Source organism: Hypanus sabinus, chromosome 18, assembly GCF_030144855.1.
Source record: "Hypanus sabinus isolate sHypSab1 chromosome 18, sHypSab1.hap1, whole genome shotgun sequence".
Taxonomy (NCBI): Eukaryota; Metazoa; Chordata; class Chondrichthyes; order Myliobatiformes; family Dasyatidae; genus Hypanus; species Hypanus sabinus.
In genome coordinates, this window is record NC_082723.1 from 43,863,636 (window position 1) to 43,876,399 (window position 12,764).

Genomic DNA, 12,764 nt, shown 5'->3' on the forward strand with positions numbered 1-12,764 from the left:
CCCTGAGAATGCCAGGTTCCTTCAGTATTTCAGAAAACATTATAATTGAATTAAATCTGTGGTTACCTAAACCAGATAAAAACTTTTTGTGGAACTATACAATGTTGCTCAGAAGTACTTCAAAGTGCTTCACATACAAACCATTAATTTAAAAGCACAACAACAACATGCATCTGGAAATGAGTAATTGTTTTCTGCACTGCAGGAAGCAAGGAGAGAGGGGGGGAGAGGGAGAGAGGGGGGGGAGGGAGAGAGGGGGGGGAGGGAGAGAGGGGGGGGAGGGAGAGAGGGGGGGAGGGAGAGAGGGGGGGAGGGAGAGAGGGGGGGAGGGAGAGAGGGGGGGAGGGAGAGAGGGGGGGAGGGAGAGAGGGGGGGAGGGAGAGAGGGGGGGGAGGGAGAGAGGGGGGGGAGGGAGAGAGGGGGGGAGGGAGAGAGGGGGGGGAGGGAGAGAGGGGGGGGAGGGAGAGGGGGGGGAGGGAGAGAGGGGGGGAGGGAGAGAGGGGGGGGAGGGAGAGAGGGGGGGGAGGGAGAGAGGGGGGGGAGAGAGGGGGGGAGGGAGAGAGGGGGGGAGGGAGAGAGGGGGGGAGGGAGAGAGGGGGAGGGAGAGAGGGGGGAGGGAGAGAGGGGGGAGGGAGAGAGGGGGGAGGGAGAGAGGGGGGGAGGGAGAGAGGGGGGAGTGAGAGAGGGGGGAGGGAGAGAGGGGGGAGGGAGAGAGGGGGGAGGGAGAGAGGGGGGAGGGAGAGAGGGGGGAGGGAGAGAGGGGGGAGGGAGAGAGGGGGGAGTGAGAGAGGGGGGAGTGAGAGAGGGGGGAGGGAGAGAGGGGGGAGGGAGAGAGGGGGGAGGGAGAGAGGGGGGAGGGAGAGAGGGGGGAGGGAGAGAGGGGGGAGGGAGAGAGGGGGAGGGAGAGAGGGGGGAGGGAGAGAGGGGGGAGGGAGAGAGGGGGGAGGGAGAGAGGGGGGGAGGGAGAGAGGGGGGAGGAGAGAGGGGGGAGGGAGAGAGGGGGAGGGAGAGGGAGGGGGAGGGGGAGGGAGGGGGAGGGAGGGGGAGGGAGGGGGAGGGAGGGGGAGGGAGGGGGAGGGAGGGGGAGGGAGGGGGAGGGAGGGGGAGGGAGGGGGAGGGAGAGAGAGAGAGGGAGAGAGGGAGTGTGTCTGTGTGTCTGTCTGTATTGGGTACTATCGATTTACTAAAATACAAAAGCCTAGAAACTTCAATGCATGGTGCAGTGCTTTATTCACAACTCAGTGCAATGTCATCTTTGCACAGTGTGCTCCTGAAAACTGAATTGCTATCTTGCATGACTGAAGTCACCAGTGCATTTTTTATAAACCACACATCTGCTACTCTGTATTGAATTCAGCTCCAGAAGTAAGTGTTAAGACTTGCTTGCTCATTGTTTCAAGGGCCCCCCAGCTGAGCTAACACCATGGAGCTGGGTAGCGAAGGATGTCTAATGAGAGATATCATATTCTGAAAATCCTCCCTCATCTTGGAAGTGGTATCACTCCGACCGCTGTCATCTCTGGGCAAGCCCTTTGGATTTTTCCTGTTCCCCATCTATCTTCTGTCTACCTCCACTGCTACTCATTCACCCCAGACTCCATTCCTGGCAATATCCTATCCTGATACCCCTAATCTTTTACAGAACTGATTCTTGCCCTCTCCAATATTCGACCCGGTTCCGTACACATCTTTCCCACCCACACTCTGATTACAACTGCAGCGGACCTCTCTCCTCCAAGCATCCCTTCCTGTCACCCTCATTCTTTACTACCTACTCACCCAAGATCTTCCCCTTCTGGCAGGGTGGGAGATTGCAAATGAAAGACCATATAGGCACAAGATGACAACATACACTAAGTACTTTTTGACCAATGTACAAATGTATATCTTCAGGTGAGGAAGCTCAACATGGGCACTAGCCAGCTCCATCTTGGGTACCAGCCTACAAAATATCTAGGCCATCTTTAGGGAGTGGTGTCTCAGAAAGGCAGTGTCCCTTACGAAGGACGTCCAGCAACCCAGGGCCTGCCCTTTTCTCACTGTTACCATCAGGTAGGAGGTATGGAAGCCTGAAAGCATACACTCAGTGACTTAGGAACAGCTTCTTCCCCTCTGTCATCCTATTCCTAAATGAACATTGAAGCTTTGGTCAATACCTCATTTTTTTTTTAAATATACAGTATTTCTGTTTTTACATTTTTAAAAATCTATTCAATATAAGCAATTGCTTTACTTGTTTATTTATTATTATGTTTTATTTTTTTCTCTTCTGGATTATGTATTGCATTAAACTGCTGCTGCTAAGCTAACAAATTTCACATCACATGCCGGAGATGATAAACCTGATTCTGATTCTGACTTGATTTGCTATGAAATCACTCAGGTTCCCACAATGCAAAATTCAATTTATTCCTCAACAGATCAAGAGGCTCGAATTAATCCAGATCTTCATTTTATGGGCATTTTATCATTTTTTGTGAAACTTCTTGAAATTATTTCTGAAGTTACTTCTTTTTTTTAAAAATGGAAGTCATTCCTGCCTGTGGCCATCAAACTTTACAACTCCACCCTGACACCCTGAGCCAATAGGCTGGTCCTGGACTTATTTCCACTTGGCATAATTAACTTATTATTATTTAATTATATATGGTTTTATATTGCTTTATTTCTACACCATGCTTGGTTGGTGCGACTGTAACAAAACCCAATTTCCCTCGGGATCAATAAAATATGTCCATCTGTAAATTTCTTCCCCATATGCTACTCTCACAAGTGATTGAAAATAACTAGATTTATCTTAATTGATGCTAAAGCAGGTACACATCATTGCTACAATATCACTTCCCAGGCATTTTTCTTTAATCCTGAAAATCTTGGTTTCTGCAAACTTTAACAAAATTCACTTGTTTAATGCCATTCTGCTCCATATTCTCTCCAGTGGCTGAATGTTTAATGAGTTAGGAACACTCGCTTGGATCTCTGACGTCTGGAAGCTGAACTTAAGGCACTTTTGATCTGCTCAATTGATGCAGCATTTAGTGCAAACATTAAAAATGCTTTAATAAGTTGGTATCATGGTGTTTTCCCTTTCATGATCATTCATTCTTAATCTATGTATGGGCTTGGCAAGTTGATAGGGCAAATAAATTATGTATAATTTGCAAGGGAGGACAGTTGATGAGAAAGTGGGGAGCAAAATTTTTCCAGTGAAATTGATCTATGCTGTGTAAGCTTAAATAGTTGCAAAAAACTTTCAATTCATGTTTTATGCAAAAAGAATGTTTGAATTACATATTATCCTTTGATAGTTGTTAAATATCTGGCATTCATCTACAACAGCGGGAGATATTGTCTGGATGTAAAACCTCTGCTACCCCCCCCCCCCTTCATTCTTGATTATATATAGTTAGCCCTCCTTATCCATGGGTTCTGGATGCGCGGATTCGACCAACCACGGATTGGGAAAACCGGGAAGTTCTCTCTCCAGCACTCGTTGTTTGAGCATGTACAGACCATTTTTTTGTCATTATTCCCTATACAATACAGTATAACAACTACTTACATAACATTTACATTGTATTAGATACTATAAGTAATCTAGAGATGATTTTAAAGTAACAAGCAGTCCCCGGGTTATCAACGAGTGCCGTTTCTGAGTCTGTCTTTAAGTCAGATTTGAAGTCGGAACAGGTATATCTGGTATTATTTAGAGTCAGTTAGTCGAACATTTGTCTTAGTATATAGTATATACTTTACTTTTCTATGCATATAAAACACTTAATAAATGTATGTATTTTAATAATTAAACTACTGCATTGCTAAGTAATAATTGTAGCTTTCATCGGGGCAGGGCCTTTCACATGCTCCATTAAAGTTGTTCCGATCGTTGACCGACAGTAGCCTAACGCTTTTCCAATAACCGATGGCATTTCACCCTTTTCTGATCTCTTTATTACTTCCACTTTATTTTGAATCGTGATCATCATTATTTTCATGAACATAAACACTGCAGATTCAGAGCTTCACCGCCGGGTCCTAATGTTCACCGCACTGAGACAGGTTAAATAAGGTCTGGGGGTTCTGCTGGGTCCAAAAGACCACCGTACTGACAGGTTAAATAAGGGACCTGAGCATCCACATTTTTTGGTATCACCGGGGGTCACAGAACCAATCCCCATGGATAAGGAGGGCTGACTGTATTCACATTTGACTCCAAGTTAACTGATTTAACATCGAACAGAGAAAGTATTTTTCTGTTTAACTTTTATTAATCCTGTTGACAATAGGATTTGTGAACTATCCAATTGCAGCTACACTTCCATAACTCAATAGAAGAATAGAACACTAGTGTGTATCACATAGATTTACACTGAAGAATTAAATATTCTTTATTTAATCCCATCAAGACTGTCGATCAACCTTCAAAGTTTACAAATTTCTAAATAATGAGCTGTTAACAGAGCAACAAAACAGCAAGGCAACTTTCCTTTTAGATGTTTGGTACCGGGATAACAAGATTTTGAAATAACACAAGATAATAAAACATTTAAGTGGGAAATGTTTTAACAAATCTGGATGATAAGCCTATTTTTTTATTTTGAAAATATGAATCAATGGTAAGGAACCAGGATTTGTTTATGAAGTCTCTAACTCGAATCAAGCAAGACAAATCTTCCCATGAAGTACTTAACACAAGAGACGAGGGATAAAAAATATTTTCACTGTGTTCGTGATCATCCTTTAAAAAATCTTTACTTCATACCTTCTTGTTTTACGGCGGTTGGCACCCAGCTTAATGGTGCATTACCACCACCTTCTGCTCCAGAGAGTGGATCAGATGATAGACTCACATTCTAAATCCCTTCACCCATTCACGCGCACACCCTAATCTACACTTTATCCTTCCTTCGTTGTCCATCCTAGTACCCTTTTCCTGCTTATCCATCATATCCTCTATAAAAAACCCCTGTATCCCTTAAGCTAAAAGTACCCTGACCTGTGCTCTCACCCATGCCCAGTAACTCTTTTAATGTGAATTCCTTCACCCCCAATTCCCTTAGATCAATTCTCATCATCTCTATCTGCATCCCATACTTCCTGCAACTCAGAATTACATTTTCTACTGACTCCTCTTCCTGACGTTCTTCACACAATCCTGCCTGGTGTTTCCCTATCATTTTCAATGTTTTGTTTAGTGCACAGTGCCCCAGCTTTAACCTAATCCATAGTTTCCTCTCTTCTGTATCCACTGCCTATCCTAATATTTGTAACACTCTTCTGTATTTGCTATAAATGCCTCCCTTTCCCCTCTCTGTTCCATCTTTCTTGCCACATTTGGATGATTTTTTCCCAGATTACACACTTAGCCTTTGGTAGCACTTAGTGATATTCATTATTGGGAGGGATGCAAGGAACTTGAAAGAATTATAAACTCACGCCTCGAGAATTGGAGAGGGCAACATATTGGCTTATTGGGATAAGACACAGAACTGACTGTCAAATCAATAAATATCTTTGCTCTATGAATGGTGATACATAGTGTTTCCACTTGATGAATCTATAGGTCTTTCATTTTTATAATGAACAAGATTCTAAAAACTGCTCCTCCTCAATGGTTGATGTTCAATATCAGAGCACTTAAAGGCTCTTCTAAAAGGCTTTTCTGTGATGTCCTATAAACCAAGCACTATGCTTATGGAGAATCACAAACCCTTAGCAGATCTCATGCTTAATAACTTCTGTTTTCCTATCTATCTACAATCGAGTCTTAAGGTCTCTGAAAATAAAGATGTTTATTACCGAACAGTTACTTCAGGTAAACCACTAGACCAAAGTACCTCATGAAGGACTGGAGGTATTAAAATAAGTGTTAAAAGAACTACTTGCAAATTGCCAACTGTTTAAAAAAATTGGAGAGAGATAAAACATAGAAAAGTCTTTACTTCAAAGTCAGCAGATCAATTCCAGCTGACATTTCTCTCACATTCGAATTCTCCTAAACAATGTCAAACAGACTCATTCCAGATTCAGTCCATCATTGAATTTGTGAATTCATATACATGTGCTGTAAATGTGTGATACAGTTTCATTTTAGGAAATAAACTTACAAAATAAAACTCACTTTGCTATAGACAGTTCATTTATCAAAAAAAAATCTCTACTGTGGTGAGAGTGCACAAAGCCAAACTGTGCTGTCTTTACGACAGTTATTTAGTTTATAATATTTTCGCTTAGTAATTCATTCAATAGTATTTTCTAGTTAGAATTAGAAGTGTTTAAAGTGTATTCATTGCATGTAAAATATATCGGCATGCGATGACGTCACATCCGGTTTCGCCGCGTCTTGTGGGAAAACACCGGTTTGAAATTAGCGCGAGGGTGGGGGCTTTCCACGAGGCTCACCTGAGCACAAGCAGTTTTGCAGGCATGAGAAATCACAGTGAGAGCAACGCTGTAAGTTAATAGATAATCGATATATTGAACTAAGATATTAATGCGGATCCTGTTAGAGGTAACGACGGTAGATAATGTTTATGCTTTCGTTAGTTAAAGAGTCGCGGATAGTTTGCATGGAAGTGTATTTAAAGTAGTCAATGGAGCAGGTAAACTCTCCCTGTATACTGCACCTTAGTGTAATGTAGTTATAGTCACCTTTGCAAGTATTTACACTTGAAATGTGATATTAAGGAAGGAACAAATACTGTATCAATCTTGTATTGTTTTATCAACAGTTTTCACCATATGTTAATGTGAAGAGTGAACAGTAAATGGTTAATCTTACTGCGATCTGGTTCTTATTAACTGTGGTTTATCCGGACGTTAAATTCGGCGTTTCGTTACACCCGAAGGAGAACGTGACAGTGAAAAAGCGGCATTATCAGGTGTTTCAAGTGCTGCAATGTCAGCTCAATCCAGCATCAAGTCGACGCCGCCCAGCGACAAGGGCAGTAAACCGACATCAAGTAAGCCCACCCGGGCGTTATCAGGTGTTCCAAGTGCTGCAATGTCAGCTCGATCCGGGATCAAGTCGATGGCGCCCAGCGACAAGGGCAGTAGAACGACATCAAGTAAGTCCGCACAGGCAAGAGCCAAGGCAGAAGCCGCCAAGGTGCGACTGCATTACGCCGAACAAGAGGCAGTTTTGAAAATGAAACTGGCCACCAAAGAAGCCGAAAGGGCCGCCAGACAAAGAGAAGAGGCTGCCAGAGAAGCCGAAATCCAGAAAGAAAGGGCCGCCAAAGAAGCCGAAATCCAGAAAGAAAGGGCTGCCAGAGAAGCCGAAATCCAGAAAGAAGAGGCTGCCAGACAAAGAGAACAGGCCGCCAGAGAAGCCGAAACCCAGTTGGAAATGGCAAAAATATCGACAGAGTTGCAAGTGCTGCAGCTAGAAAGAGAAGAAGAAGCTGCCATGGCGGAAGCAAAGTACATAGAAGAAGCTGAAGGGTCACGTGATCTGACCGCAGCAAGATCTACTTTAGAAAGGACCAGACTGGAACGCACAAGCGACTATGTACAGTATCAAATAGACAGGCAGGCTCGTCTCCCCTCTCCATACCTATTCGATAACTTCCCCAGCTACGAGGAACCTCAGAGAGTCACGATTGCATCACATCCATACGAGGAAGGAAATTTACCCTCACGGCTCTGTGATGAAGTCAAGAATGAAAGAACCGTCAACGCTCCTTCACCCCCACAACAGGACGGCGGGGAGGGAGAGGTTCACTCCAGGACAACAATTGTCAGCTCGAACTGTACAGAAGTTTGCGGTCAAACTCAGTCAAGCCGTTATTGTTCCGAGATCTGCCTCACTGAGGTGTACCCTAAAGAAGCACAACAAGACATTACCAAGCGTAAAGTAACCGACGAGACGCTAGGTCAGTCAGTTTTCGTTCAAACGAAGTATGACAACAAACTTGCACAATCAGCTCAAGATACCATTTCTTTAAAACCCAAAGACACCAAGGTCTTCAGAGATGAAGCAAATAATGGGGTTGCCCCATTGCCAATCAGAGAACCACGCCAGCGCTCACCAGATAACAAAGAGCAGGCAGTCAAACGGTTCACGTCCTTACGGAAAACCTGGAAAAGGAAACCTGAGATACAGCAACGCACCCGATTGGCCCACGAGGTACTGTGCACCCTAATGGCAGAGGTCACAGCCATTATAAACGCACAATCATTCCTACCTGTGTCTTCTGACCCAGAAAACCCCTTTATACTTTCGCCATCAACGCTCCTTACGCAGAAGGCAGGAGCACCTCCTCCACCAGGAGACTTCTCAGACAAGGATTTGTACACAAGGCAATGGAGACAAGTCCAGGCTCTGGCAAATCAGTTCTGGCCTCGCTGGAGACAAAAATATCTACCTTTGTTGCAACAGAGACAAAAGTGGACAGAACCCCGAAGGAATCTTCAAGTTGGAGACTTAGTCCTGCTCAGGGACAAGCAAGCCACCCGCAACAGCTGGCCAACGGCCAGAATCACTGCTACATTCCCTAGCGGGGATGGACATGTCAGGAAGATCGAATTGAAGACTACCGACCAAGGCGATGTGAAAATTTACCAAGGGCCAGTTACAGAAGTTATTCTACTTCTACCCAATGACTGATTAAGAGACTAAGTTTCGTACTCTGCTCATTGTGACCTTACGAAGGTCAAGCGGGGAGTGTGCTGTCTTTACGACAGTTATTTAGTTTATAATATTTTCGCTTAGTAATTCATTCAGTAGTATTTTCTAGTTAGAATTAGAAGTGTTTAAAGTGTATTCATTGCATGTAAAATATATCGGCATGCGATGACGTCACATCCGGTTTCGCCGCGTCTTGTGGGAAAACACCGGTTTGAAATTAGCGCGAGGGTGGGGGCTTTCCACGAGGCTCACCTGAGCACAAGCAGTTTTGCAGGCATGAGAAATCACAGTGAGAGCAACGCTGTAAGTAAATAGATAATCGATATATTGAACTAAGATATTAATGCGGATCCTGTTAGAGGTAACGACGGTAGATAATGTTTATGCTTTCGTTAGTTAAAGAGTCGCGGATAGTTTGCATGGAAGTGTATTTAAAGTAGTCAATGGAGCAGGTAAACTCTCCCTGTATACTGCACCTTAGTGTAATGTAGTTATAGTCACCTTTGCAAGTATTTACACTTGAAATGTGATATTAAGGAAGGAACAAATACTGTATCAATCTTGTATTGTTTTATCAACAGTTTTCACCATATGTTAATGTGAAGAGTGAACAGTAAATGGTTAATCTTACTGCGATCTGGTTCTTATTAACTGTGGTTTATCCGGACGTTAAATTCGGCGTTTCGTTACACCCGAAGGAGAACGTGACACAAACCAAACTCAATTACAAATTCAGGGCGACTTTGGGGAGCTGATGTAAATTCCAAGAGGGTTTCCGTAATTGGATTTAACACCATAAAATCTGCAAGTGATCCTGTGGCTGCCAAATATTAAACACGCCCATCAGTTATGGCCAAGTGGAGCTTGGCTGCATTACTGTCCATAGTGACATAACCCATTGAAACTCAGTACTAGTCCATGAAAAGTGTATGGCCATTTTTAATATCTTAACTTGACAATCAAAAGCATCATGCAATATTTACTGATCAGTAATATCAAAACCATACACTAATAACCAAAAGCGGTATTCTTAACAGTTTGTTTTGTGGGTCTGATATAGGCCTGATAATGAGCAGTTCTCCATTATGGAGGATTGCACATATCCTGCTCACTGACAAGTTGGTCCATATTTTTGTGGAGAGCTTTCTTCAATAAGATCAATGAAATCAGATTCTTGTGTGTATTGTAACCCAAAACCATACCTGAGATTGTCTCAGATGCAATTATGCTGCACATTTCTGGACCATAATCAGCAAAAATAAGGTACTCCAAGAAAACCCAATATATTTAATATTTCCATGCGCTTCATGTTCTGAAAGAGCAGCAAGAATTTTCCTGACCTAATCAAGGAACAGTAAGCTTTGCCTGACCTACCTTGTTTACCTTTTCCCTTTCTATGCCTCAAGACAGTTGCATGGTAGGGGTGCATTCCCTGAAAATGGAGGGAAAGCTTGCCCCTTTACATTATTTTCTTCATCCACCTTCAGTCAAAAAATCATATGTTGAGAAGCAGCAGAAGAAAGGGGCTTAAAACCAGTGGCTCCATGTTTAAATAACAAAAGCATGGAAGGCCACAAAGCCCATGACAAGTCCGTTGCTAATGGTTTCTATGCCGTTTACCTTAGCTCACCTATCCAAACAGAACAAACAAGATTTCAAGCATAAACTACTGAAATCCAGCTTAAAGTATCTAAGGTTATCTTTTCCATATCTGTCATCCTTCATGTTTCAAAATTGAAGAGCACAAGGATCCCTGAACTTTCCGAACATTTGTCTCGCCCACAAAGCTAGTCAATTACAATGAATGAGACTGAAGTCTTTGGATCTGTGGAGCTTTAGTTACACTTAAGTATAATCATTTCATAATCCATGAAATCTTATTTAACAGGCAATAACAGTCAACCCAATAGTTGACAGCATGTACATTCTATCAATGAAAGCTGACTGGATCCAAGGAGTGATAAGATGGTAGACAGAGAGACTAAAAATAAATTATTGTGCAGAATCCCAATTATCAGATGATAGAGAGACAGTGCTCAATCACACATACAAACACAGAAACCACAAGCAGGTTTGAATTTCATCAATATTCTATCCATTTCAAAATTCTTATTTTAAATGAGGAACTATTGTAATTTGAGACTGTTCAAAGATTTTCGTCCTTTTTCACCAGAGCTAAATTAGATTAGTTAACTTGAAAGAAAGATCGAAAAAATTCATCTCTGGTTATTAGTGCTTAATATGTACAAGGACATGAGCCACTGATTATTCCTGTATCCTACATGGTGCACAATGCTACCGAACCTGCAAAATAAAACCAGTCATATATACCTTCAAATGCAAGTGACCAGACAAATTTAATCCCAGGTGATGGTTTTCTCTCAGTGACAATTTGATACTAATTCAATCTTAATTGTTTGGTGTTTTACAGTTAGCTTACTCAAAGAATGGATCACAGAATCAGTTACATCACTTTTATAGAGCTCTATGCCTCTGTAATTATATCAACATGAATCTAAAGAATGGTTTCAACAATAAAACCGAAACTGAGATAAAAGCAACACAGAAAATCACCCATATTGTCAATTTAAGGTCAGTGGTCAGACAGTAGTTACAACTTACGGTTGCAAACAATCCTCACAATTTCAGACCTTCTTATTACAAACTCTGAGGAATTATTTGCCATCGTAATTACCCCAGCAGTTCAAAAACAATGTCCATCTCACTGTTTGAACAATACTGATCATCAGTATTTCATTCAGCAGTTTCTTCTCCATATTCTTAATATTTACTTCATTAAATGATGTAAATTCACACATTTTGCAAGAATTCATTAAATGCAGTCGAGCTGTAAAATATTTATGCCCGTGACTTGATCACACTATTCCCCCCAAGTAACCTTTTATGCTTTAAAGCTGCTGGCCACAAACAAATAGCCGGTTTGTGCAGAGTCTTATTCATCAGTGACATTGCGTGATTAGTGGATGCCGCAAGCTCTGTGCTTGCTTTTAAGATTTGTCAAATAAAGATTCATTGTGAAGGATGTTAAGTAACTGTTATATAAGTAATTTGCTGTCTGTCTACTTCTTGAAGCACAAAACATGAACACTTTATATTATGTTTGAAGTTAAATAAACCCATCAATGTTCATAAGGAGCAGTAAAATATTACAGAAGATAATCCAAAAATAAACCAACCCAACCTGCAAAACTTGGTTTCTTCTCTTCTCCTCTGCCCAGACTCTCCAGTGTTCGCGTAACCTGGCTTCCAAAGTCATCTTCCCTGTTGCACGCTTCAGGGCGTAGTTGATTTTCCTCTTCCTCACAGTCATAGTCATCCAGGATGGGCGTCTCCCGGATGGGCATTCCCACCACTGAGTTGTGGGCCTGTATCCTCGAGTTGCGAAAGCTGTCCCGGGCCTGCGGCCCCAGCAGCACCGAGGGGATGTAGTGGATTTCATGAGTGGCCTCTGTGCTGGCACTCTTCTGAGGCACCCGCCGCCTCTTGCACCACCTCCGCCGGGCGTACAGCGCCATGGTGAAGATGAGGATGAGAAGCAACAGAGCAATCAGACCCCCCTGTGGGGAAGACAAGAAGAGCAGGAGGATTACATTTGCTGTGTTTGACATTTTCCCCTCTCCTCCACACTCTTTATTTTCCCTTGTAGCTCATTTGCACCATCAAGTTTAACTTCAAATTTAATGTCATTCAAGCAATACATGTACACGCCCAAATGAAACAACGTTCCTCCAGACCTTGGTGCACAACCCAAAGTAATATCACAAATAAATCAACAAATAAAATATATTCCAGATGATTGACGTTTAGCATAAGGAGCATTTACGACACAAGATAAAATGTAGATCATATGATGCTGTGGCCCCTCATTCGTGATGAAATCTGGGTGGTGGTGTGGAGTTCAGTAGTCTCACAGCCCGGGGAAATAAGCTTTTACCATTCTAATAATCCTTGTGCTGATGCCATGATACCTCCTGCCTGATGGAAGGGGGTGAAAGACATGCAACAGTGTGCAATACTGTGAACTATCAGCAAACAAGATGCCCTCTTAGTACGAAGGAAATAAAAGTTTGGAAGAGAATCAAGACCAATTACAAATTTACCAATATATGTTTTA

The 12,764-nt window shown here is 42.6% G+C and overlaps 2 protein-coding genes across 6 annotated transcripts in view; one reads left to right on the forward strand and one right to left on the reverse strand.

Annotated features, from left to right (window-relative positions):
- LOC132407564 (astrotactin-2-like) overlaps positions 1 to 12,764 on the reverse strand; it is a 1,730,264-nt gene that overhangs the window by 1,247,801 nt on the left and 469,699 nt on the right. For all 3 annotated transcript variants that reach the window (XM_059994285.1, XM_059994284.1, XM_059994283.1), the window contains exon 3: positions 11,832 to 12,207. In XM_059994285.1, the coding sequence (XP_059850268.1) occupies positions 11,832 to 12,207 (376 nt within the window). The remainder of the gene's footprint in view (positions 1 to 11,831; positions 12,208 to 12,764) is intronic.
- The window catches only part of LOC132407566 (uncharacterized), a 38,816-nt gene continuing 32,266 nt past the window's right edge, over positions 6,215 to 12,764 (forward strand). The window contains exons 1-2 of one of the 3 annotated variants that reach the window (XR_009516513.1): positions 6,215 to 8,932; positions 11,061 to 11,189. Coding sequence is in view for 1 of the 3 variants with exons in the window: in XM_059994292.1 (XP_059850275.1) it covers positions 6,899 to 8,608 (1,710 nt within the window). In the remaining 2 variants the exon portion in view is untranslated. Of the gene's footprint in view, positions 9,260 to 11,060; positions 11,190 to 12,764 lie in introns of those variants that run through there. The other 2 variants (XM_059994292.1, XR_009516512.1) reach the window with 2 other exon arrangements.